Consider the following 18,752-nt stretch of genomic DNA (forward strand, 5'->3'; position numbering starts at 1 on the left):
TTGTGAGGATGGTACTCTCCACTGGGCTCTGTGTGCCCAAACTGTGCTCATAACAGAAAATAGGAATAACGCTTTGCATCGCAGCCCAACGTGTGCACTCTTTTCAATTGAGCAGATTCCTGGAATGGAATGCGATGTTATAAACGGGTCCCTTTATTCCTATGATACCTCGGGCTCTTTACAGGTTTTGCCTAAACAATTATAAGGCTATAACTCCTACTTATAAAGTTAACATACACTTTTGGAGAGAAGTTCTAACTGTGGAAAAAAAATCAACAAAAGGGGCTAGAGAGATGGCCTAGCGGTTAAGCGCTTGCCTGTGAAGCCTAAGGGCCCAGGTTCGAGGCTTGGTTCCCCAGGTCCCACGTTAGCCAGATGCACAAGGGGGCGCACGCGTCTATAGTTCGTTTGCAGAAGCTGGAAGCCCTGGCGCGCCCATTCTCTCTCTCCCCCTCTATCTGTCTTTCTCTCTGTGTCTGTCGCTCTCAAATAAATAAATAAATAATTTCAAAAAAAAATCAACAAAAGAATTTTTTTTGTCATGGAGCCGATTAGCTGGGTTCCTGAGTTTTGGAGTTGGCAGGTGGGTGGGAACTTGATCTTGCTCTATTTTAAAACTCTGTTTACTGGCAGGTATTTGACTGTTATAAAATCCATTGGTGATTTAACTGATCTATTTAAATATCTACCCCTTTTGTAGATTAAATATCTATTTAAACATCTGTCTTTTTTTTTTTTTTACATTGAAAAATAACCTGACAGTCATTGACTTTTTAATCATATATTTGCCATACCTGTTTGAACTTTGATGTTTTCTAAAGTTGCCCACCACAGCTCAGGCCACTAAAGCCAATCAGCTGTCTTGAAGATGTATCATTTGTCATAAGGGGACCACGAAACGGGGTGGATGGATTAGCCCCAGTTCATGATAGACACTGAAAAAAATGATTCAAAATTGTTTTTGAAGCAAGGTCTTACTCTAGCCCGTGATGACCTGAAACTTGCTCTTATAGTTCACACTGGCTTTGAACTCAGGGATTCTCCTACCTCAGCCTCTCGAGTGCTGGGATTAAAGGTGTGTACCACCACACCTGGCTCAACTGGAACTTTTTGACATTGATTTTAAACAAAAGTCTGTGCTGTTTTTAAAGAAGTAAAGGTATGTTTTGTATTTTTTAGATGAATTAAAAGCAATGGATTTTATTGGTTTTTCGAGGTATGGTCTCACTCTAGCCCAGGCTGACCTAGAATTTACTATGGAGTCTCAGGGTGGCCTAGAACTCATGATGATCCTCCCACCTGTACCTCCTGAGTGCTGGGATTAAAGGCACGCGCCACCTTGCCTGGCCCAAAGCAATTGATTTCTAAGTGAGATACTCTAACATTTTATAATTTCTAAAGACCATGCTAAATAACTCTAACCTCTGGGTTCAAAGGGGCAAAGGCATATGAAGCCACTCTCATGGATGAGTTTCATGTGTATCTCTGGACAATATGACATGTAGTTGAGGAGTTAGGCTAGAAGTTTCTTAAAGTAAGCATTTCTAGGTGACTTGAATTAGACAGAAGGGAATGAGTTGAAATCTCCATTAGGAATCCCAAGGGAAGTTTCTCTGGGTTAGGAAGGTAAGGTGGTGTGTGTGTGTGTGTGTGTGTGTGTGTGTGTGTGTGTGTGTGTATTTGGAAGTTGGAATACTTTTCAGGTCAGCTGCCTTAAGGCTGCTCAGAGCCATAGGGACATTAGGTTGAGCAGGTTAGAAAATGCACGCAGAATACTTAGGCAGTCGGAGACTGTTTATGGACAGCCTGGGATTAGCGGCGGTTTGAGGAGTGACTTGAGAGTTCATGGAAAGCCTCCTTAGTGGCAGTGAACCGGCACGTGAGCACCTTTGCTACGTGCTCTCCTCTGCGGCTCCGTGAGGCCCATGGCATCATGTCCCTTTTACAGACAAGGAGCTGTACTTTGTGCATTGTTGCACGACCATTTCTATCAGATGACAGAATTGGAAACCCAAATTTCTGATTATAATGATCTTTTCCTCAACCGTATCACACCATTTTGCAGCTGAGCATTGTGGCATTTTCACAATTTCTGAATGGTTGGACTAATAACTTACAGTTCGGTGAAAGGTCATAATTATCATTTGCTTTGGCTGAAGAAAGTTCATTTGGAAATAACTTGATAGGTTAAAGCAGGGAGTGACAGCCTGTTTCCATGAATGAAATGTCCCAGTAGCCCAGCATACTCCCTCATTTCTGTGTCGCCGTGTGGCTGCTGCCCGGCTGCCCTGGGCCCTTGCAGCAGAGATGCACGGCCCCCAGAGCCTGCACTGTTTGCTATGTGGTCCCTCGTAGGAAACTGGCCAACCCCACGCTCAGAAGAAAATGGATGAAAATGAATTGCACGCCCTCTGTTACAGGTTATATTTCTTTTCATGTGGGCTGACTAAATTGATCGTCTCCGTGGGCTCAGAGTGGCCGGAGGTCAGACATTTCTTTTGTCCAGCAAGTAGACAAAAAGTGAGGTCTGTTTTCATTTTCTTGCCTCCTAGGTAGCCTAGGGACAGAGTGACTAATGTGAAAGGCGAGACTAGTTGGATCTAGTAAATCATGCATGTCTGCCTCTCATGAATAGATAGAACCTAACTCCTGAGAGTGGTCCTCGTGGGGGTGACGCTCCCCCTAGAGGCCAAACTGGAAACGAGGGGAAGAATTTGAGTGGGCTACTTCAGAAAAAAGGCATTATTTTATTAAAAATCATTGTCCTTTTATTTCTTCTTTGTGCTGGAGTTAGGGCAGTATATTGATAGTGGAGAAGGGGAGCCTAACTAGGGGAAGGCCAGTGAGGGTGGAATTGAAAGTATATTGACACATTATTTATGAAGATGCCATCATGAAACCTATTATTTCATCCGTTGATTTTAAATAAAATGATAATAGTAGGAGAAAAGTAAAAGTTTAACATAACAGTTATGAAGTTGACACCACCTCCTGGCTTCACTGAGTCTGTTTCAAGACAAGGGAGTACTGGGTCTGATGGTAGTGACCACTACTGCCCTGCGTTCTTGGCATTTGTTTTCAAAGTTGACTTCCAAGTAAGGAGAGCCAACGCCAAATGCCAGGAGTTCAGAACTCGGGCTGCTCATTCCCGACTCCCTTGCTGACAGGCTTCAGCAGTCAGGTTCTAGGATTGCACAGGTCTCTCCAGGCAGCAGGGAGCCTGGGGAAAGAGTACATCCGAATCCATGTAAATGCCAGGGCAAAGTAATAAATCACATGGCTGGGGCCGAGTGGAGAGACCCCCCACCCCGCGTACTTCTTGCCGCTGGCCTGTTTGCATACAAGGAAGTTCAGCAAAACCGGTCAGCAAGAGCCGCCGATGGCAGACCAGGTGGCTGGAGACTAAACTGCCCTGTGCTTCCATGGTGTTGGCAAAGGCCCTGTGTGGCCAAGGTCAAAATGGCTTTTTAATTCGGCTGCTTTTAGATTTGTCACTAAGGGTAAAGGTGGCCCACATGTGTTAAGGGTTTCTGGTTGGGCCTGCTCCAGATGTTTTGTGTATTTTTTTTCTATTAACCAGAGAGGCAAAAAAAAAAAAAAAAAAAAACCCAGCAACTTGAGTCTGGAGAAAACAGTGCGCTTTTTATACTTAAGTTTCTGGAGAAGTCTATAGTGGAGGATAAAACTGTTCCAGTTCTCTGGTGCAAAGCGTTTTGAAGTGGCATACGATAACATTGCAGGTCTGCTGTCCAGAACCCAGGACAACTTGATTAGGTCTTTTATTGTTGTTTCAAGATAGGGTCTCACTCTAGCCAAGGCTGACCTGGAATTCACTATATAGTCTCAAGGTGGCCTCGAACTCATGACGATCCTCCTACCTCTGCCTCCCAAGTGCTGGGAGAAAGGCGTGTGCCACCACGCCCAGCTCCTGTTTAACCTTTTGAGTTTTGTTTTTGTTTTTCCGAGGTAGGATCTCACTCTAGCCCATGCTGACCTGGAATTGACTATGTAGTCTTAGGGTGGTTTTGAACTCATGGCAGTCTTCCTACCTTTGCCTCCCAAGTGTTGGGATTAAAGGTGTGCGCCACCACGCCCAGCTACCTTTTGATTTTAATAAGTTTGCAGGGGTTCCTGGCTTAGGTGAAATACTGGGCAAGTGGTGTCAAGTTCCTTGGCCAAATCTTTATTGGTTTATTAATTTATTTAGCAAATAACTATTAAGTACCTATGAAATGCCAAACACTGCTGCAAGGTGCTGCAAGTATAGTTGTAAATAAAAGACAATTCTCTGTCCACTGTGGCTTGTGTGCTAATGGGGCTCACCTTACTGGGGAAGTTCCTATCCCAGTGGGCGGAGGTGAACAGTAACCACCAGTGCTGTGTGAAACGTGCTAAATGCTAGACCGAGGGAGAGTCGGGGAGACAAGACGGAGAGCTGGTTACTGTGACTTAAAATTCTGCTTTATTATATATATATATATAAACACCTCAAATAGTCTTATTTAAAGGGGCCAGACACTCCCAGGACTGACTGGCTGGGTGAGTTGAGTTCTTTTAATTGTGTATCTTTCTCTGAACCGCCTCCTTTACTGAGATTAGGACCAGTCCCACACCTCACCTGCTTTCTTTCAAGAGGCCACTTGGAAGACATTTTCCCCAGATGGAAAGGACTCTGGTTGACCCAGGTTGACGTATTGGGGCTGGAGAGATGGCTCAGCAGTTAAGGCGCTTGCCTACCAAACTTAACTACCAGAGTTCACTTCAATCACTACTCACATTAAAGCCAGATGCACAAAAGGGACTCATACATCTGGAGTTCGTTTGCAGCAGTTAGAGGCCCTGGAATGCCCATTCTGTCTCTGTCTCTATGTCTGTCTGTCTGTCTCTGCTTGCAAATAAATAATTTAAAAAACTTAAAAATTGACATATTGGATATTAAAGTGACATATGAAAAAGAGCCACAGGAAGGGTAGGACTCTTTACAATGTGCTCCTCCAGACACAAAATGGCCTGGATATCCGTGACCTCACAGTGCCTGCCTCTACCTATACAAGACTATCATAATAGGAGGTAAAAGATCATGACATCAAAATAAAAGAGACTGATTGAGAGGGGAAAATGTATGATGGAGAATGGAGTTACAAAGGGGAAAGTGGGGGGATGGAGGGAATTACTATAGGTTATCGTCTATAATTATATAAGTTGTCAATAAAAAAGTTAAAGGGCTAGAGGGAGGGCTTAGCGGTTAAGGCATTTGCCTGCAAAGTCAAAGGACCCAGGTTCAATTCCCCAGGACCCACGTTAGCCAGATGCACAAGGAGGCACAAGCATCTGGAGTTCATTTGCAGTGGCTGGAAGCCCTGGCATGCCCATTCTCTTCCTCTGTCAAATAAATAAATAATAAAATATTTTTTTAAGTTTTAAAAAACTAATATACATATATATGTATATTTTGCAATCGGGTTCTCATTGCTGGTAGAAATCACCCAACCAAGAGCAGTTTGTGGGAAAAGAGGGTTGTTTTGCCTTACAGGCTTGAGGCGAAGCTCCACGATGGCAGGAGAAAATGATGACATGAGCAGAGGGTGGACATTACCCCCTGGCCAATATAAGGTAGCCAATAGTAACATGAGAATGTGCCCAATACTGGCAAGAGAAAACTGGCTATAACACCCATAAGCCCGCCCCCAACAATACACTCCCACCAGGAGGCGTTAATTCCCAAATCTCCATCAGATGAGAATCTAGAATTCAGAACACCTAAGTTACGGGGAACACCTGAATCAAACCACTACATTCTGCCCCTGGCCCCCATAAACTGATATCTACACACGATGCATTCATCCAACTTTAAAAGTCTCCATAGTTTTTATCAATTCCAATGATGTTCATACATCCCCATAACCAAGATCTTCTAACTGAGCCATAATACCAAAAAATCCCCCAAAGCCCATAGTGGCACAGAGTAAACATTCGCACTGCAAAAGATTGCATTGGTGGGTCATGGTGGCACACGCCTTTACTCCCAGCACTCGGGAGGCAGAGGTAGGAGGATCACCGTGAGTTCAAGGCCACCTTGAGACTACATAGTGAATTCCAGGTCAGCCTGGGCTGCAGTGAAACCCTACCTCGAAAAACCAAAAAATATTGCATTGGGCATAGCAAAGAAATATTCAACCAATACAGAATTTAAAACAACCAGGCAACCAGGGCAAACATCAAATTCTGTAGCTCTAAGTCCAACAACTGTAGTCAGTGACAAATCTCCAGCAACAAGTCTCTGGCATTCCAATTCTGCCCCTCCAGCTAGGCTACTCACCATCCTGGAAAACTTCACCGGAGCCAGCATCTTTCCTTAGCAGCCATCTCATGGTCCTGGCATCTCCACTGGGTCTCCACTGCAAGCCACAGTTCATCCTCATGGCCCCATGGGTCTCCATGCAGGCATCCAGCAAACCTGCTTCACACTGCCCGTGGCCATTTCCAAAACACAAGACCGTGTTGCAAATTCAGTGATCCCCTCTTTATATTCCACAATACCAGGTAGGGTGCCAGTTTGTTAATTGGGGGGGGGGGGGGTTGTAATAAAACAGACTTTCTAGAACAGGACACTCCTTGAGCACTCAGGCCCTTCCAAAGAGTCCACATTCTTCCTGTTGCCCCAGTACAGGTCAGCTGGCCCAATCTCAAAGGTTGTAATCTCTCAATTGCAGCTGAACGGACAGCAGTTCACCTAGAGATTTTTCTTTCTGTGCCATATCCCTCTGCCCACACCAGTTCATTTCTACACAAAGCAACCCTGAACAACTTCCCAGGACATGGGCATAATAGCAAGCTTCTCACACAAACTGCCAGCCCAGTCCAGGCAAAGCTCTTTCTCACCCTCATAAGCCAAACCTCACAGTCCACAGTTCTTACTGCATTCAGGCCTTTCAACTCTGACCAGAATAGTCCATCAAGCTGTTCTTACAACACTTCAAGGCATCTTTTAGGCGAAGGTTTCAAATCCTTGTACATTCCTCTTGAAAATCAGCTCCAAAAGGCCAAAGCCAAACAGGTGTCTAGCAGCCATCCCATTCCTCGGTACCACTTTACTGTTGCAGTCAGGTTTGAATTACTGGTAGAAATCACCCAACCAAGAGCAGCTTGTGGGAAAAAGAGGTTTATTTTGGCTTATAGACTGGAGAGGAAGCTCCACGATGGCAGAGGAGAGAAACTATAGAATGAGGAGAGGGTGGACATCACTGCCTGGTCCACATAAGTGAGCGACAGGAACAAGAGAGTGTCCCAAACACTGGCATGGGGAAACTGGCTATAACACCCATAAGCCCGCCCCCAACAATACACTCCCTCCAGGAGGTGTTAATTCCCAAATCTCCATCACATGGGAACACCCAAGTTTATGGGGAACACCTGAATTGAACCACCACACTATATAATAAAACTTTAGCTTGGCATAGTAGTGCATACTTGTAATTCCAGCACTTCAGAGGCAGAGGTAGAAGGAGTGCTGTGAGTTCAAAGCCAGCCTAGGACTACAGAGCAAGTTCCAAGTCATCCTGGGCTACAGTGCGACCCTACCTTGAAAAAAAAAAAATCAAGTGTTATATGACTAAAAACAAATTTCATGTCTGTAGCTGAAAACCCTCCCCAATACAGTTTTGTTTAGTTAAAAGAGTCATTTCAGGGCTGGAGAGATACCTTAGCAGTTAAAGCGCTTGCCTGTGAACCCTAAGGACCCTGGTTTGATTTCCCAGTACCCATGTAAGCCAGATACACAAGGTGGCACTTGTGACTGGAGTTGTTTGCATTGGATGGAAGCTCTGATGTGTCCATTCTCTCTCTCTTTCTCCCTCTCTCTTTCTGTACCTTTTTTTCCCCCTCTCAAATAAATACTGAAAAATAATTTCAGGGAAAACGCAGCCAACCTGCTTTATGTAGTTCATTGTATCCCTTTTTCTATCTCTAAAAGTAATTATTTTGTAAGACTGGAATTTATGGTTAGAGATGTTTTCTAAAGCATCTTATTATTTTGTCTGAATTTAATTCATTTGGTAGCTATTCATTAATCTTTTTAAAATATATTTTATTTATATGAGAGAGAGAGAATGGGCTTGCCAGGGCCTCCAGCCACTGCAAACAAACTCCAGATGCATGTGCCACCTTGTGCATCAGGCTTATGTCGGTCCTGGGAAATTGAACTGGGGTCCTTTGGCTTTGCAGAAAAATGCCTTAACTGTTAAGCCATCTTCTCCAGCCCTCATTAATCTTTTGGAAGTTATTTTAAGTTTAGGTTGACCCTACATCTTTGGACTTTTGGGTATGTTATTTTTCTTAACTTGGCTCCCTCTTTCTGTTAGAATATTTTGCCTTTATTATTCACCTGTTTTCCTCTTTTTTTCTTCTCTTCTCAATCTCACTGTTGCCTAGAGTGGCCCAAAACTCCTAGACTCAAGACCTCCTCCTGAAGTGCCTCCCAAGCAGCTGGTGATACAGGCATGGTCCATGATGCCCAGCTAAGAGTTCATGTTTAAGCTTCAGTGATAACTCCTAGTTCTAGTGTTGTGGGGTTTGGTCAAGCAGTATTAAAGTTGGCCCCATCATGATGCTTCATGATAGTGTGTATTTTCCATATAATCACTTATTAATCCATATTAGAGAGTAAGAATGCCATTGTGTGCCAGGATAAAGCCATGCACCAAATGGACACCAGCTTTGGGCTTGTTGAGCTAACTTCTGCCCTAATATTGCAAGGTTGCTTCACCACTCCATCTCTCTGCTCTTCATCCTGCTGGTTGCCTTTTTCTCCATTTTAGTCACCTCTCTTAGACCATTCACTTAAAAGATTTTATTTATTTATTTATGAGAGAGAGAAAGAAAGAGGGAGGGAGGGAGGGAGGGAGAGAATGGGCATGCCAGGGCCTCTGCCACTGCAAACGAGCTCCAGACACACGCACCACTTTATGCATCTGGCTTTACATGAGTACTGGGCAATCGAACCTGACACCTTAAGCTTTGCAGGCAAATGCCTTAACCACTGAGCCTTCTCTCCAACCCTCTCAGACCTTCTTAAGAATGGTGACCAGCACCATCCAACCATCAAATCACTTTGTTTTCTACTGTAGTATTTTGGGTATTCTTCATACTGTGCTTTGTGAGGGAGTGAGTGACTTTGCTTTTCATTGAGCCTGGCCAAAAGATCCTAGGGATGGCCACAGATATGGCTTCCCTCCTAGTGACTTCATCCCTATTCGTCATTAATGTTGATAGCTAAGATAACCAAAGGTTTGCTTATTTCCAGTTGCTGCATAATCTTCACAAACTGAGATATCTACATTGAAACGGTGCTGTGGGTGCTCTGAATATGGCTTCCCTCCTACTGACTTCATCCTTGTTTGCAATTAAAGTTGGTACCTAAGATAACCGAAGTACTGCTTGTGTCCAGTTGCTGCATAGTCTTCACAAATTTAGATATTTAACTACATTAAGAACGTGCTGTGAAGCTGGGCATGGTGGTGTACACCTTAAATCCCAGCACTCGGGAGGCAGAGGTAGGAGGATTGCCATGAGTTCGAGGCCACCCTGAGACTACATAGTTAATTCCAGGACAGCCTGAGCTAGAGTGAAACCCTAACTCAAAAAACAAAACAAAAAAAAATGTGCTGTGGATGCTCTGAATGTGAGTTTTCATGCAAATCTGAATCTTGAGCAATATGCATGATTTAAGTGAAATACATATTTTCCCTAGAAAATACTGATTAAGCCTGGTGTGGTGGCCCACACCTTTAATCCCAGTACTCGGGAGGCAGGGGTAGGAGGATCACTGTGAGTTTGAGGCCAGCCTGGGACTACAGAGTGAATTCTATATCAACCTGGGCTAGAGTGAGATCCTACCTCAAAAAAAAAGGAAGTACTGATTAAATAAAATCTTATTAATTTGGTTTCAGTCAAGCCCAGACCATATTCAACTGCTTCAGTTTGGATAAAACAGAATTCTTGAAGGGAACCCAGCGCAGTGTACATTGATTTACCCTTTTATCATTCTGCTTAGCTGCCTCAAAATTATCTTTAAAAAGAAGTGTGGAAGTTTGAGGTTTGTCAGACATTGGTAACACTAGAGGGTATTTTTGTTTGTTTTGTTTTGTTTTCTCTTTTTAAGTTGACAGCATAGGCACTATGGACATCATTTCCTGGAATATGTGTGACATCATCTGTTGAGTTCCCCTCTAGTATTTAGCTTCCATTTCCTGTTCTGTGTTCCCCAAACCCCCCCCCTTTTTTTTTTCCTTTTCCGAGATAGGGTTTCACTCTAGCCCAGGCTGACGTGGAATTCACTATGTAGTCTCAGGGTGGCCTTGAACTCACGGAAATCCACCCACATCTGCCTCCCAAGTGCTGGGATTCAAAGCATGCACCACCACTCCCGGCTTAAGTTCTTTTGCTTTTTGTTTTTTGGAGGTAGGGTGGGGTCTCACTTTGGCTCAGGTTGACCTGGAAGTCACTATGGAGTCTCAGGATGGCCTCCAACTCACAACCGTCCTCCTACCTCTGCCTCCCGAGTGCTTTTTTGAGACAAGATTTTACTATGGAATCTGGGCAGGCTTGACCTAATAGTCCTCCCCCCCCTCCTTCCCCGCCTGGCTTCCCAGCTGCTGGGCCACAGATGTGAACTGCCATACATGGCCCTCAATGCTCATTCTTATCTGGTGCTACATCTGACAAGCATCCTCTTACCTTTTTGATAAAACTGTTGACACACCTCCAACCTCTACCTACCAACCCTAAGGCTAAGAATGTGATACATTTAAACCCTGTCTTACAAGGACTTTCCCTGCAGTGCTTCCTGGTATTGCATGGGCCCTGGGCAGTTCTTTGTGTTTCCACTATGCTGGGCCTAGTATGAAATCAGGCTGCCAGTGGCCCTGACTGCTCTTGCTGAAGTGTTTGTCTTTGCTCTCGTACCTGAAATAGCCATGTAAAGTCAGTTAATAGAGAATGTTGTCTTCTTTGGTAGAGTTTCCAGTATGGCTTCTGCATCAACTTCTAAGTATAACTCACACTCCTTGGAGAATGAATCTGTTAAGAGGGTAAGTTCAGTTTTCACATTTGCCTTTCCTGCCCCTCTCTCTCCTCTCTGTACTTCTCTCTTCATATTTGTATATTAGGCTACTGGTAGGGTTTATTAAGTCATAGATTTCATTGTGCATTCATACTGTATAAATATATTGAGACATGTGGTTTTATTTAGTATGCCACCTTATTTCAGAAACACTTTAAATAGAATATCCTACATGTGTTAAGTGAGTGTGGTCTTTGTAAATTTTTTCATGTAGCTACATTTTTGAGAACTTTTGTTTGTATGTTTTGTTTTTTGAGATAGGGTCTCTCTCTAGCCCAGGCTGACCTGGAATTCACTCTGTAGTCTCAGGGTGGCCTCCAACTCACGGTGATCCTCCTACCTCTGCCTCCCGAGTGCTGGGGTTAAAGGCGTGCGCCACCACATGTGGCACTTTTGAGAACCTTTGTTCATGAGTTGCATCCAGACCTTACATTCAGATATAAGGCAGTCTTCTGTCCCAGAAAGCTTTCTGCAAGAGGAGGAGATATTGAGAGGCCAAGGCCCACTGGGCAGGCTGCTCCACCTTCTTAAACATTGGCACAATGCTAAAAGAGTTGTATAACCAAAAAAAAAAAAAAATCCTTTGACAGAAAATACTTCAAAAATAACCAGGGGAAAATTTCACAATTAGAAGGGGATTTCGGAACATATATTGAAAGTAAGAGGTGTATTTACAATAAGTTTTATTCATAGCTGCTCAAGGCTTTAAGATGATCCACCAGAAAGGTTAATTCATATCCCTGCCCCACAGTGTGTAAGGGTATTCAGACAATCAGAAGGGTGGCTATCTTTTCATTTTCATACCTTGGTTACTGACAGGGTTAACCTTTTATTTCACTTTTAAAGCTAGTTGGTTGTCCATTCCTGTTTTGTGAAGTGACTGCTGTGTCTTGTCTGTTTGCCTTGGGAAGATTCTCGCTGATATATAAGTGTTCCTTATATTATGATAACTAAGACTTTGTAATACATAAGTCTCTTTTAACTTATTCCAGCCATTTATTTATAATACTTTGCTTTGCTTTTGAAACACAGATATTCAGAGTTTGGGGGTTTTTTGCTTGCTGCCTCCGTGGCCCATGCTGGCCTTGAATTTGGGGCTATTTTGTCTCTGTCTTGCCTCAGCTTTACTGGGTCATACGTGGCCTTTCTGTCAGAGCTGCTGAAGTGATGATTGGGTGAGGTACCTGTGTGGGACTCCCTCTAGAAAAGAAGAATCGGCTCAGATGTTTCTGTGGGTCCTGCTGTGCTGACAAAGCCTCTGTTGGACCATTCTTTCTCCTACCTGCGATAAGGAAATGTAAAGTCGGGAAGGAGCTCGTAAAACCAGAAAGCAGATGTCACAGCACGTGTTTGCTGCCGCTGCACTAACATTCTGGCTACTTACTGATCTGTTGTCTAGTTAAGGCCCACTGGCAGGAAGTAGCCCTTTTTTCCTCTTCATGAAAGGTGACTGAATGTTGCATAAGATCAAAGCCACAGCAGCATACATGTGTCGAGATGCACTCACTTCCTCTTTACGCTTTCTCATTTTCCTGAAAGATGTTTGCTTTAAGGTGCTGAATCTTAGTTCACATGATTTAGCTGCAGACTAGGAGCTGACCTAGCTGGCCAGTGCTGCTGCCATTTCAGCCTGGTCTCCTTTCTGCTGTGAGGATCGAGCCCGGGACTTCACATATGCTAGATAATCTCTGTACCACTGACCTACATTTCCTTTTTTTTTTTTTTTTTTTTTTTTTGGTTTTTCAAGGTAGGGTCTCACTCTAGCTCAGGCTGACCTGCAATTCACTCTGTAGTCTCAAGGTGGCCTTGAACTCACAGTGATCCTCCTACCTCTGCCTCCCAAGTGCTGGGATTAAAGGCGTGCACCACCATGCCCGGCTTCACTTCCTTTTTGACACTGAAATACATTTTATTAATAAAGCATGTCAAAACGAGCATACCTATTTTAATATAAAAATTGAAATACACTTTCATCCCAGATTCCCCTTTTCAGTTTGGAGTGTCTTCTAATTTCCTCAAACACTAACCCTGCGATTGTGCTTTGAGAGGCATAGCTCTAGCTGCTGCTTTCTGGGCGGCTGGACAACCGTGCAAAGGTAACACCGTCCATTTTTGTTTGCAGATGTCTCAAGATGCAGTCGGTCGGGATCTCAGTGAGTGTGTTCCTCGACTGCCAGGAGAAACACTAATTACTGGTAAGGACTCTCTACTGCACTGGGGTGCAGAACGGGAGAAGCCATGCAGCAAGGGGCAGGCGGCTCAGTCCTCCTCACCCGTACAAGGCAGAGAGGACAACAGATAGGCTAGCTTTGTTTGAAGTGTTAACCCAGCACGGACGCTGCGTTTCTTTCCTGAGCAGAGGTCTGTCAAGAGCTCTGTGTTCACAAAGATGGTGGTGGTCCTGTCCCCATACCCAAGAGGAGTATTTAGGGGGAAACCATGGATCATCTCCTGAAAACCTCTAATTTAGAGGTTTATCCTCTCATGGTTTAAGATTCTAAGAATGAAATTATTATTAAGGTTTCTAGTCTATGATGTATGCTTCAAAATGATAAACTTAGAAGTTTAAATACTCTTCTCTTTGATGCAATAGAAGATCCTATTGGCTTCAGAAAGCTTTCACTGGGCAGAAAACAGAAGTTAGTAAGACTGAGGTAAAATTTTGCTGTCTTGTTTTTTCATAGCAAATTCATGTTAAGAGGAAAGTACCTGCTTTGTTGGGGTCAGGTCATTCTGGCTTAAGAACATGGAGGTATCTTACAGGTTCTAAGCTGAGTACTGATGTGGTACACATTCAAATTTTATGTTAGGGTTCATACCCTCCCCTCACATGTCAATGCATTTGAAGCCAATAGTTATCATTGTTTCAGTGAACCTTTGCAGTGTATTAACCAAGTGACTAAACCATGGTGCTAAGTAGATGAAGGTCCTAGGCAAAGTGCCTTTGGAATTGCCGTGTCCTATGAGAACTGTGAGAAAGCACTCTATCCTCGGATCTGCACTTTGAATTCTCATCTTGAAACTAAAACAGTAAGATGTGTCCATCCCAATTTCTGGATACGTACAAAGATGTTTTCCTTTTGGTGGTCTGCATATATGTTGTTTTGGTACTTGATATCAGTGACCCAACCCGAACTGAGGTAGTCACTAACTGAACTGGCATGAAGTGTCCTTACCGAATGTTTTTCATTTGGCATCTAAGGCAAAAGGAATTTCAAAGTCATTTAAAAATTTTAAGTCTCTAACACATTCAAGGTTTTCCTTGAAAGATAAATGTTTATTGTAATTAACTTGTAATTTAGTTTCTCTTTATGTTTGAGTCTATCAAAGATAATAGTATTCTCTTGGCCATATACTTTTATTATTATCCCATAAGTTTTTGAAATAAGTATAACTCAACTCTTCTCTAGATTATTAGGAGAGAAAGATTAGTCTATAGACAGATCTCTACCATTCACATTTATTTTTTAAAAATACCTCAATCAAAATAAAAATAGCCAGGCATCATATAATCCAAGCACTTAAGAGGCTGTGGCAGGAGGATCATGAGTTCAAGTTCAAGCAGGGATCCAGAGCAGGACCCTGGGTCAAAAATACAGAAGAAGAAATCATGCTATTTGTGTGATTGGAGGCTGGCAAACAGCACCCAGCGTAGTGGTTAGTTCACAAGACTGCCCTATGTGGATCGCCGTCCTCTTCTCGACACAGCTCACATAACTCTTACAGTTCCCAGAGAGTAGCAGTAGCGGTGTCCTCATTCACTTCTGTTCTCCACCTCTTGTCACCTCTCTCATCTCAGATGGCAACAGCACTGGGGCCAAACTGAGGGATGCATCGCTTGTTCCCCACTGCCCTGACTCAGCCTAGTATGGTGATGTGGAAACATTGCCAGGGTGGCTTTCAACCCTCTCAGTAATGTTGATGGTAGTTATTCGTAGCCAGATAGTTTATATTAAGTCAGTACCATTTGTTGTGTATTTTGGTCTATATTTCCATTATTTTAGGGTACTTTTTTTATCTTACTAGACAAAGAAGTTATTTACATATGTCCTTTCAATGGCCCCATTAAGGGAAGAGTTTACATCACAAATTATCGTCTTTATTTAAGAAGTTTGGAAGCGGTAAGTAGAATATAAGACCATACAGATGACCCTAACTGTTAAAAATGATGCTAAACTGTTTCTCTTCTACCTTGCAAGATTGACTATGGATCAGATTAACATGGGGGATATATTTGCTTCTCAACTCTTTAATTGTTTGCTTCTGCAAAGCTCATTTCACACTAACACCTGTTTATGTAGGCAACGTAAATAAATTTTCGGAATAAGGTTTATCCCTAATAGCGGGGAGAGCCTGGTAATTGTAATGAGTTGCTGGTTTGGACATGTTAGTTTGGTGAATGGTGCTTCTTGACCAGCAGCACAGCGAAAACCACTTGTAGAGCTTCATAAGCAGGATGACCCCAGATTCCGGATGTCTGGGCCCATGGCCCAGGCACAGATGAATTTTCTACAGCATTGTAGTGGAGATAGCTGGTGAGAGTTGCCGGTTATGTTATACCCTCTAGAATGTTCCAGTTGTCCTGTTACAAACACTAGGCTACAGTATAAAACTAGGATGACTGTGGTATGGCTGACTGCCACATGTGTTGATCCAACCTATGGCAATGAAATACTTGCTGCGACATTTCAGGGAAGGTTCCATTGGGAGAACAATGATGTGGAATGATGTGGACACCTCAGAAGAGAAGAGAGAGTCAGTAGCCACTATGCCTGTCGCAGGAGAATGTAATGGAAGAGGGATGGGTTTTCACTGCTCTTGTGTTTCTTATCCCTGTTGCCTTAGCTGTGGGCACGTACTCGTCTAGCCACCACAGCTTCCTGCGGGCTCTGTAACGCACAGTGCTCACAGGGATGGTTACATGGATTGGGCCCTGCAGCAAAAGCCCACAAGTGGCCATTTTATTGATGAATCAATTCAAACTTCTAAGTAAGACTAGACATGAATTGAATGTTTTAGTTTTCCAGAATGGGAAAGAAGGTTCTGGAAATAACAACAGTGGATATAAACCCTTGGCAATTTGTCATTTTAAAAGGTCATTTTTAAACAGATGATTTAAGCATAGAAAAAATGATTGGAAGTGACATTGACTTTGTTTCATGGAGTCAGGGCATAACACAATCCCTGGTAAAGTATGGCCTGAATGGTGGTGGTGTGTTCAGGTGGAGTTCGAAGACTGCGTATTAAAAGCTTCATGCTGGCCGGGAAGAGTGACCGCTAACATCTTGCTGTGCCGATAACATCTTGCTGTGCCGAGTGTCTTCTCCAGTGTCCCTAATGTAGTGCATGGCTTGCTATGTGCGAAGCAGCGCACTAGCCAGTGTGCTATCTGTAGGTTTGAAATGATCTTAAGTTGTCCAGATATTGGGGTATAACTACTAATGTAAATTTAAATTAGATAGCATTTACTTAGTAGAACTTGATTGTACCATTAGTGGCTGAAGATGGTCTGCTTTAATAGATATCTAAGCCTTTTTGAACTGGTAACTGGATATGACTGATTAAGAAATTAATATGCCTATAGGGTAAGTTAGAAAATATAATGATCAAAGAAAATAAGACTGTAGTCCTATCTTAGTGATGGCTTCAAATCAAGGTGCTACATTTTAAAAGGCACATTGAAAAAATAGAGAGTTCACAGAGAAGCAGGCTAAAGAAGGGACTAAGATAAGAGAAATAATTGAAATAAATGTCAATCTTTAGTCTACAGAAGGCTGAGGGGACATGACAGCTGTCTTTGGTTATCGGAGTGCTTTTCTGTAGTGCTGTGATTAGTCTTGGTTTGAACAGCTCACAGGTCATATTGGGAGAGATTAAGACTTCCTGCAAATATATGAGATTGGTGAAAATTTAGAATCAAGCAGTGTCACAGTTGCTTTCACCTGAGAGCTCTTGGCTTGTTGACTAGCCACGCATGCCTGCTTCTATTTCACATTGTCCCTGATGATGAAATGGGAAAACTATTCAACCTGGAGGCTTGACAAGATCACCTCTACAATGGAGTTTTTCAACTGCATTGAACAAGAAAAAGTCTCTCTAGAAAGGAGGCCAGAAGGACACATGACAGTTTCAGTTTGGGGACATGGCAGCACACCTGCACGTGCTTTGTGTTCTTTTGTGTGTGCGCTGGTAGTTCTCCAGCGAGCACACGCTACTTTTCCAACTGAGAAACCATGGGCAGGATTTACTTCCTTTGTTTTCAGATGGCACCTTTTAGGGTAGGGGTGGCCATGGAATACATGAATGAAATGCCCATTCGACACTGACTACTAATTTTCTTCTCATCTCTGAAGTATTACATAAACTTTTTTTAATTAAGTAGAAACTTTATATGGACACATCATATGTTGGTACCATCATTTCCTCCTCCCTGTTCCCACCCCACCGAGGGCCCTCCTTAGTGGGATTGTTGTTGTTCACCATGGGGTTGTGAGTTATGAGCAGACAGTCATTGTGGTGGGGGGAGGCAATGTCTCTGGCTGTTCCCTTCCACCCTGTGGTTCTTACATTCTTTCCTCCCCCTCTTCTGCAAAACTCCCTGAGCCATGGTGGGTGTGCTTTAAGTCTGCTTTAGTGTCGAGCTCTCAGCAGCTTCTGGATTTCTGCTTTGGTGTGTTTTGAGTGTCCTCAGTGTCTATCTCCATCTTTCTGGCCCAGGTTGTCAGTCTTGCCATGGAAGCAGCACTCTGACTCATTTAGCCATTTCCTCAGTGGTTTCCTTGGGACGCTAGCTGATGTGTGAGGGGTGGTTCATCTCCTGCCAGGGAGTCCACTCTCTATTCTTGTCTTGTTGTTCTTGGTTCTTGCTGTTTTCTGAAAAATAAAAACAGATTCTCCAATGGAGATTGAGATCAGGATAGGTTAAAGGGGAAAAGAGTTGTTAATTTAGAGAGATTTTGATGGATGCAGCCTCACTCTTGACAAAGGCTAGTGGGAGCTTCTCAGTGGAATCCATACTCTTGGTTTCCATAGGATTGACTTGGTTCCCAGTTCCAGCTATGGGTTCCTATCCACTCAGTGGATCTCTTAGCTAATCAGAGAGCCATTGGTTACCCACCTATGCTGGGTGCCACTATTACACGGATGTGTCCATCTTGTCAGGCTGGTTGCCCACAACATTGTTGGCCATTTTCCCCCAGCAACTCATATAGCGCTTTTCAGCACGATACAGGCTTATCGTCTGTGAACTGGCTTCCTTTCAGATTCAGTGGGATCTGTCAATGTTTTGCACTGGCAGCATGTGATATCTTCAGCACTAGTGCCTTACATTTTACTTCAGGCAGGTAATCAAGTGCTTTGACAGAAGCCTGTCTTATTTTGGGGACCTCATAGATCCCTCTAATCAACAACTCAATCTAGGTTGTAACTAATGGATGCTACTAGGAGTTACCAGCCAGAGCCAAGTGTTTTACAGTTAGGCCTCATCCCACCCTCTCCAGGGCCCTTCTTACCAGATCATCCCTCCATGCTCCTATTGAGGGTAATATCTTTTCTTCTGATGTACAGGAGGAAGGTTTCTATCATGCTGATTGATTTTGAATTGGGTTTTGGGTATATTTCCCTCTGACCTCCT

At 43.3% G+C, this 18,752-nt stretch overlaps 1 protein-coding gene across 3 annotated transcripts in view; it reads left to right on the forward strand.

Annotated features, from left to right (window-relative positions):
• The window catches only part of Mtm1 (myotubularin 1), a 129,041-nt gene that overhangs the window by 14,357 nt on the left and 95,932 nt on the right, over nucleotides 1–18,752 (forward strand). For 2 of the 3 annotated variants that reach the window (XM_004668928.2, XM_045141014.1), the window contains exons 2-4: nucleotides 11,015–11,087; nucleotides 13,242–13,314; nucleotides 15,146–15,240. In XM_004668928.2, coding sequence (XP_004668985.1) covers nucleotides 11,025–11,087; nucleotides 13,242–13,314; nucleotides 15,146–15,240 — 231 coding nt within the window. In that variant the 5' untranslated portion in view covers nucleotides 11,015–11,024. Of the gene's footprint in view, nucleotides 1–11,014; nucleotides 11,088–13,241; nucleotides 13,315–15,145; nucleotides 15,241–18,752 lie in introns of those variants that run through there. The other variant, XM_045141015.1, reaches the window with a different exon arrangement.

Source organism: Jaculus jaculus, chromosome X (genome assembly GCF_020740685.1).
Source record: "Jaculus jaculus isolate mJacJac1 chromosome X, mJacJac1.mat.Y.cur, whole genome shotgun sequence".
Classification (NCBI taxonomy): Eukaryota; Metazoa; Chordata; class Mammalia; order Rodentia; family Dipodidae; genus Jaculus; species Jaculus jaculus.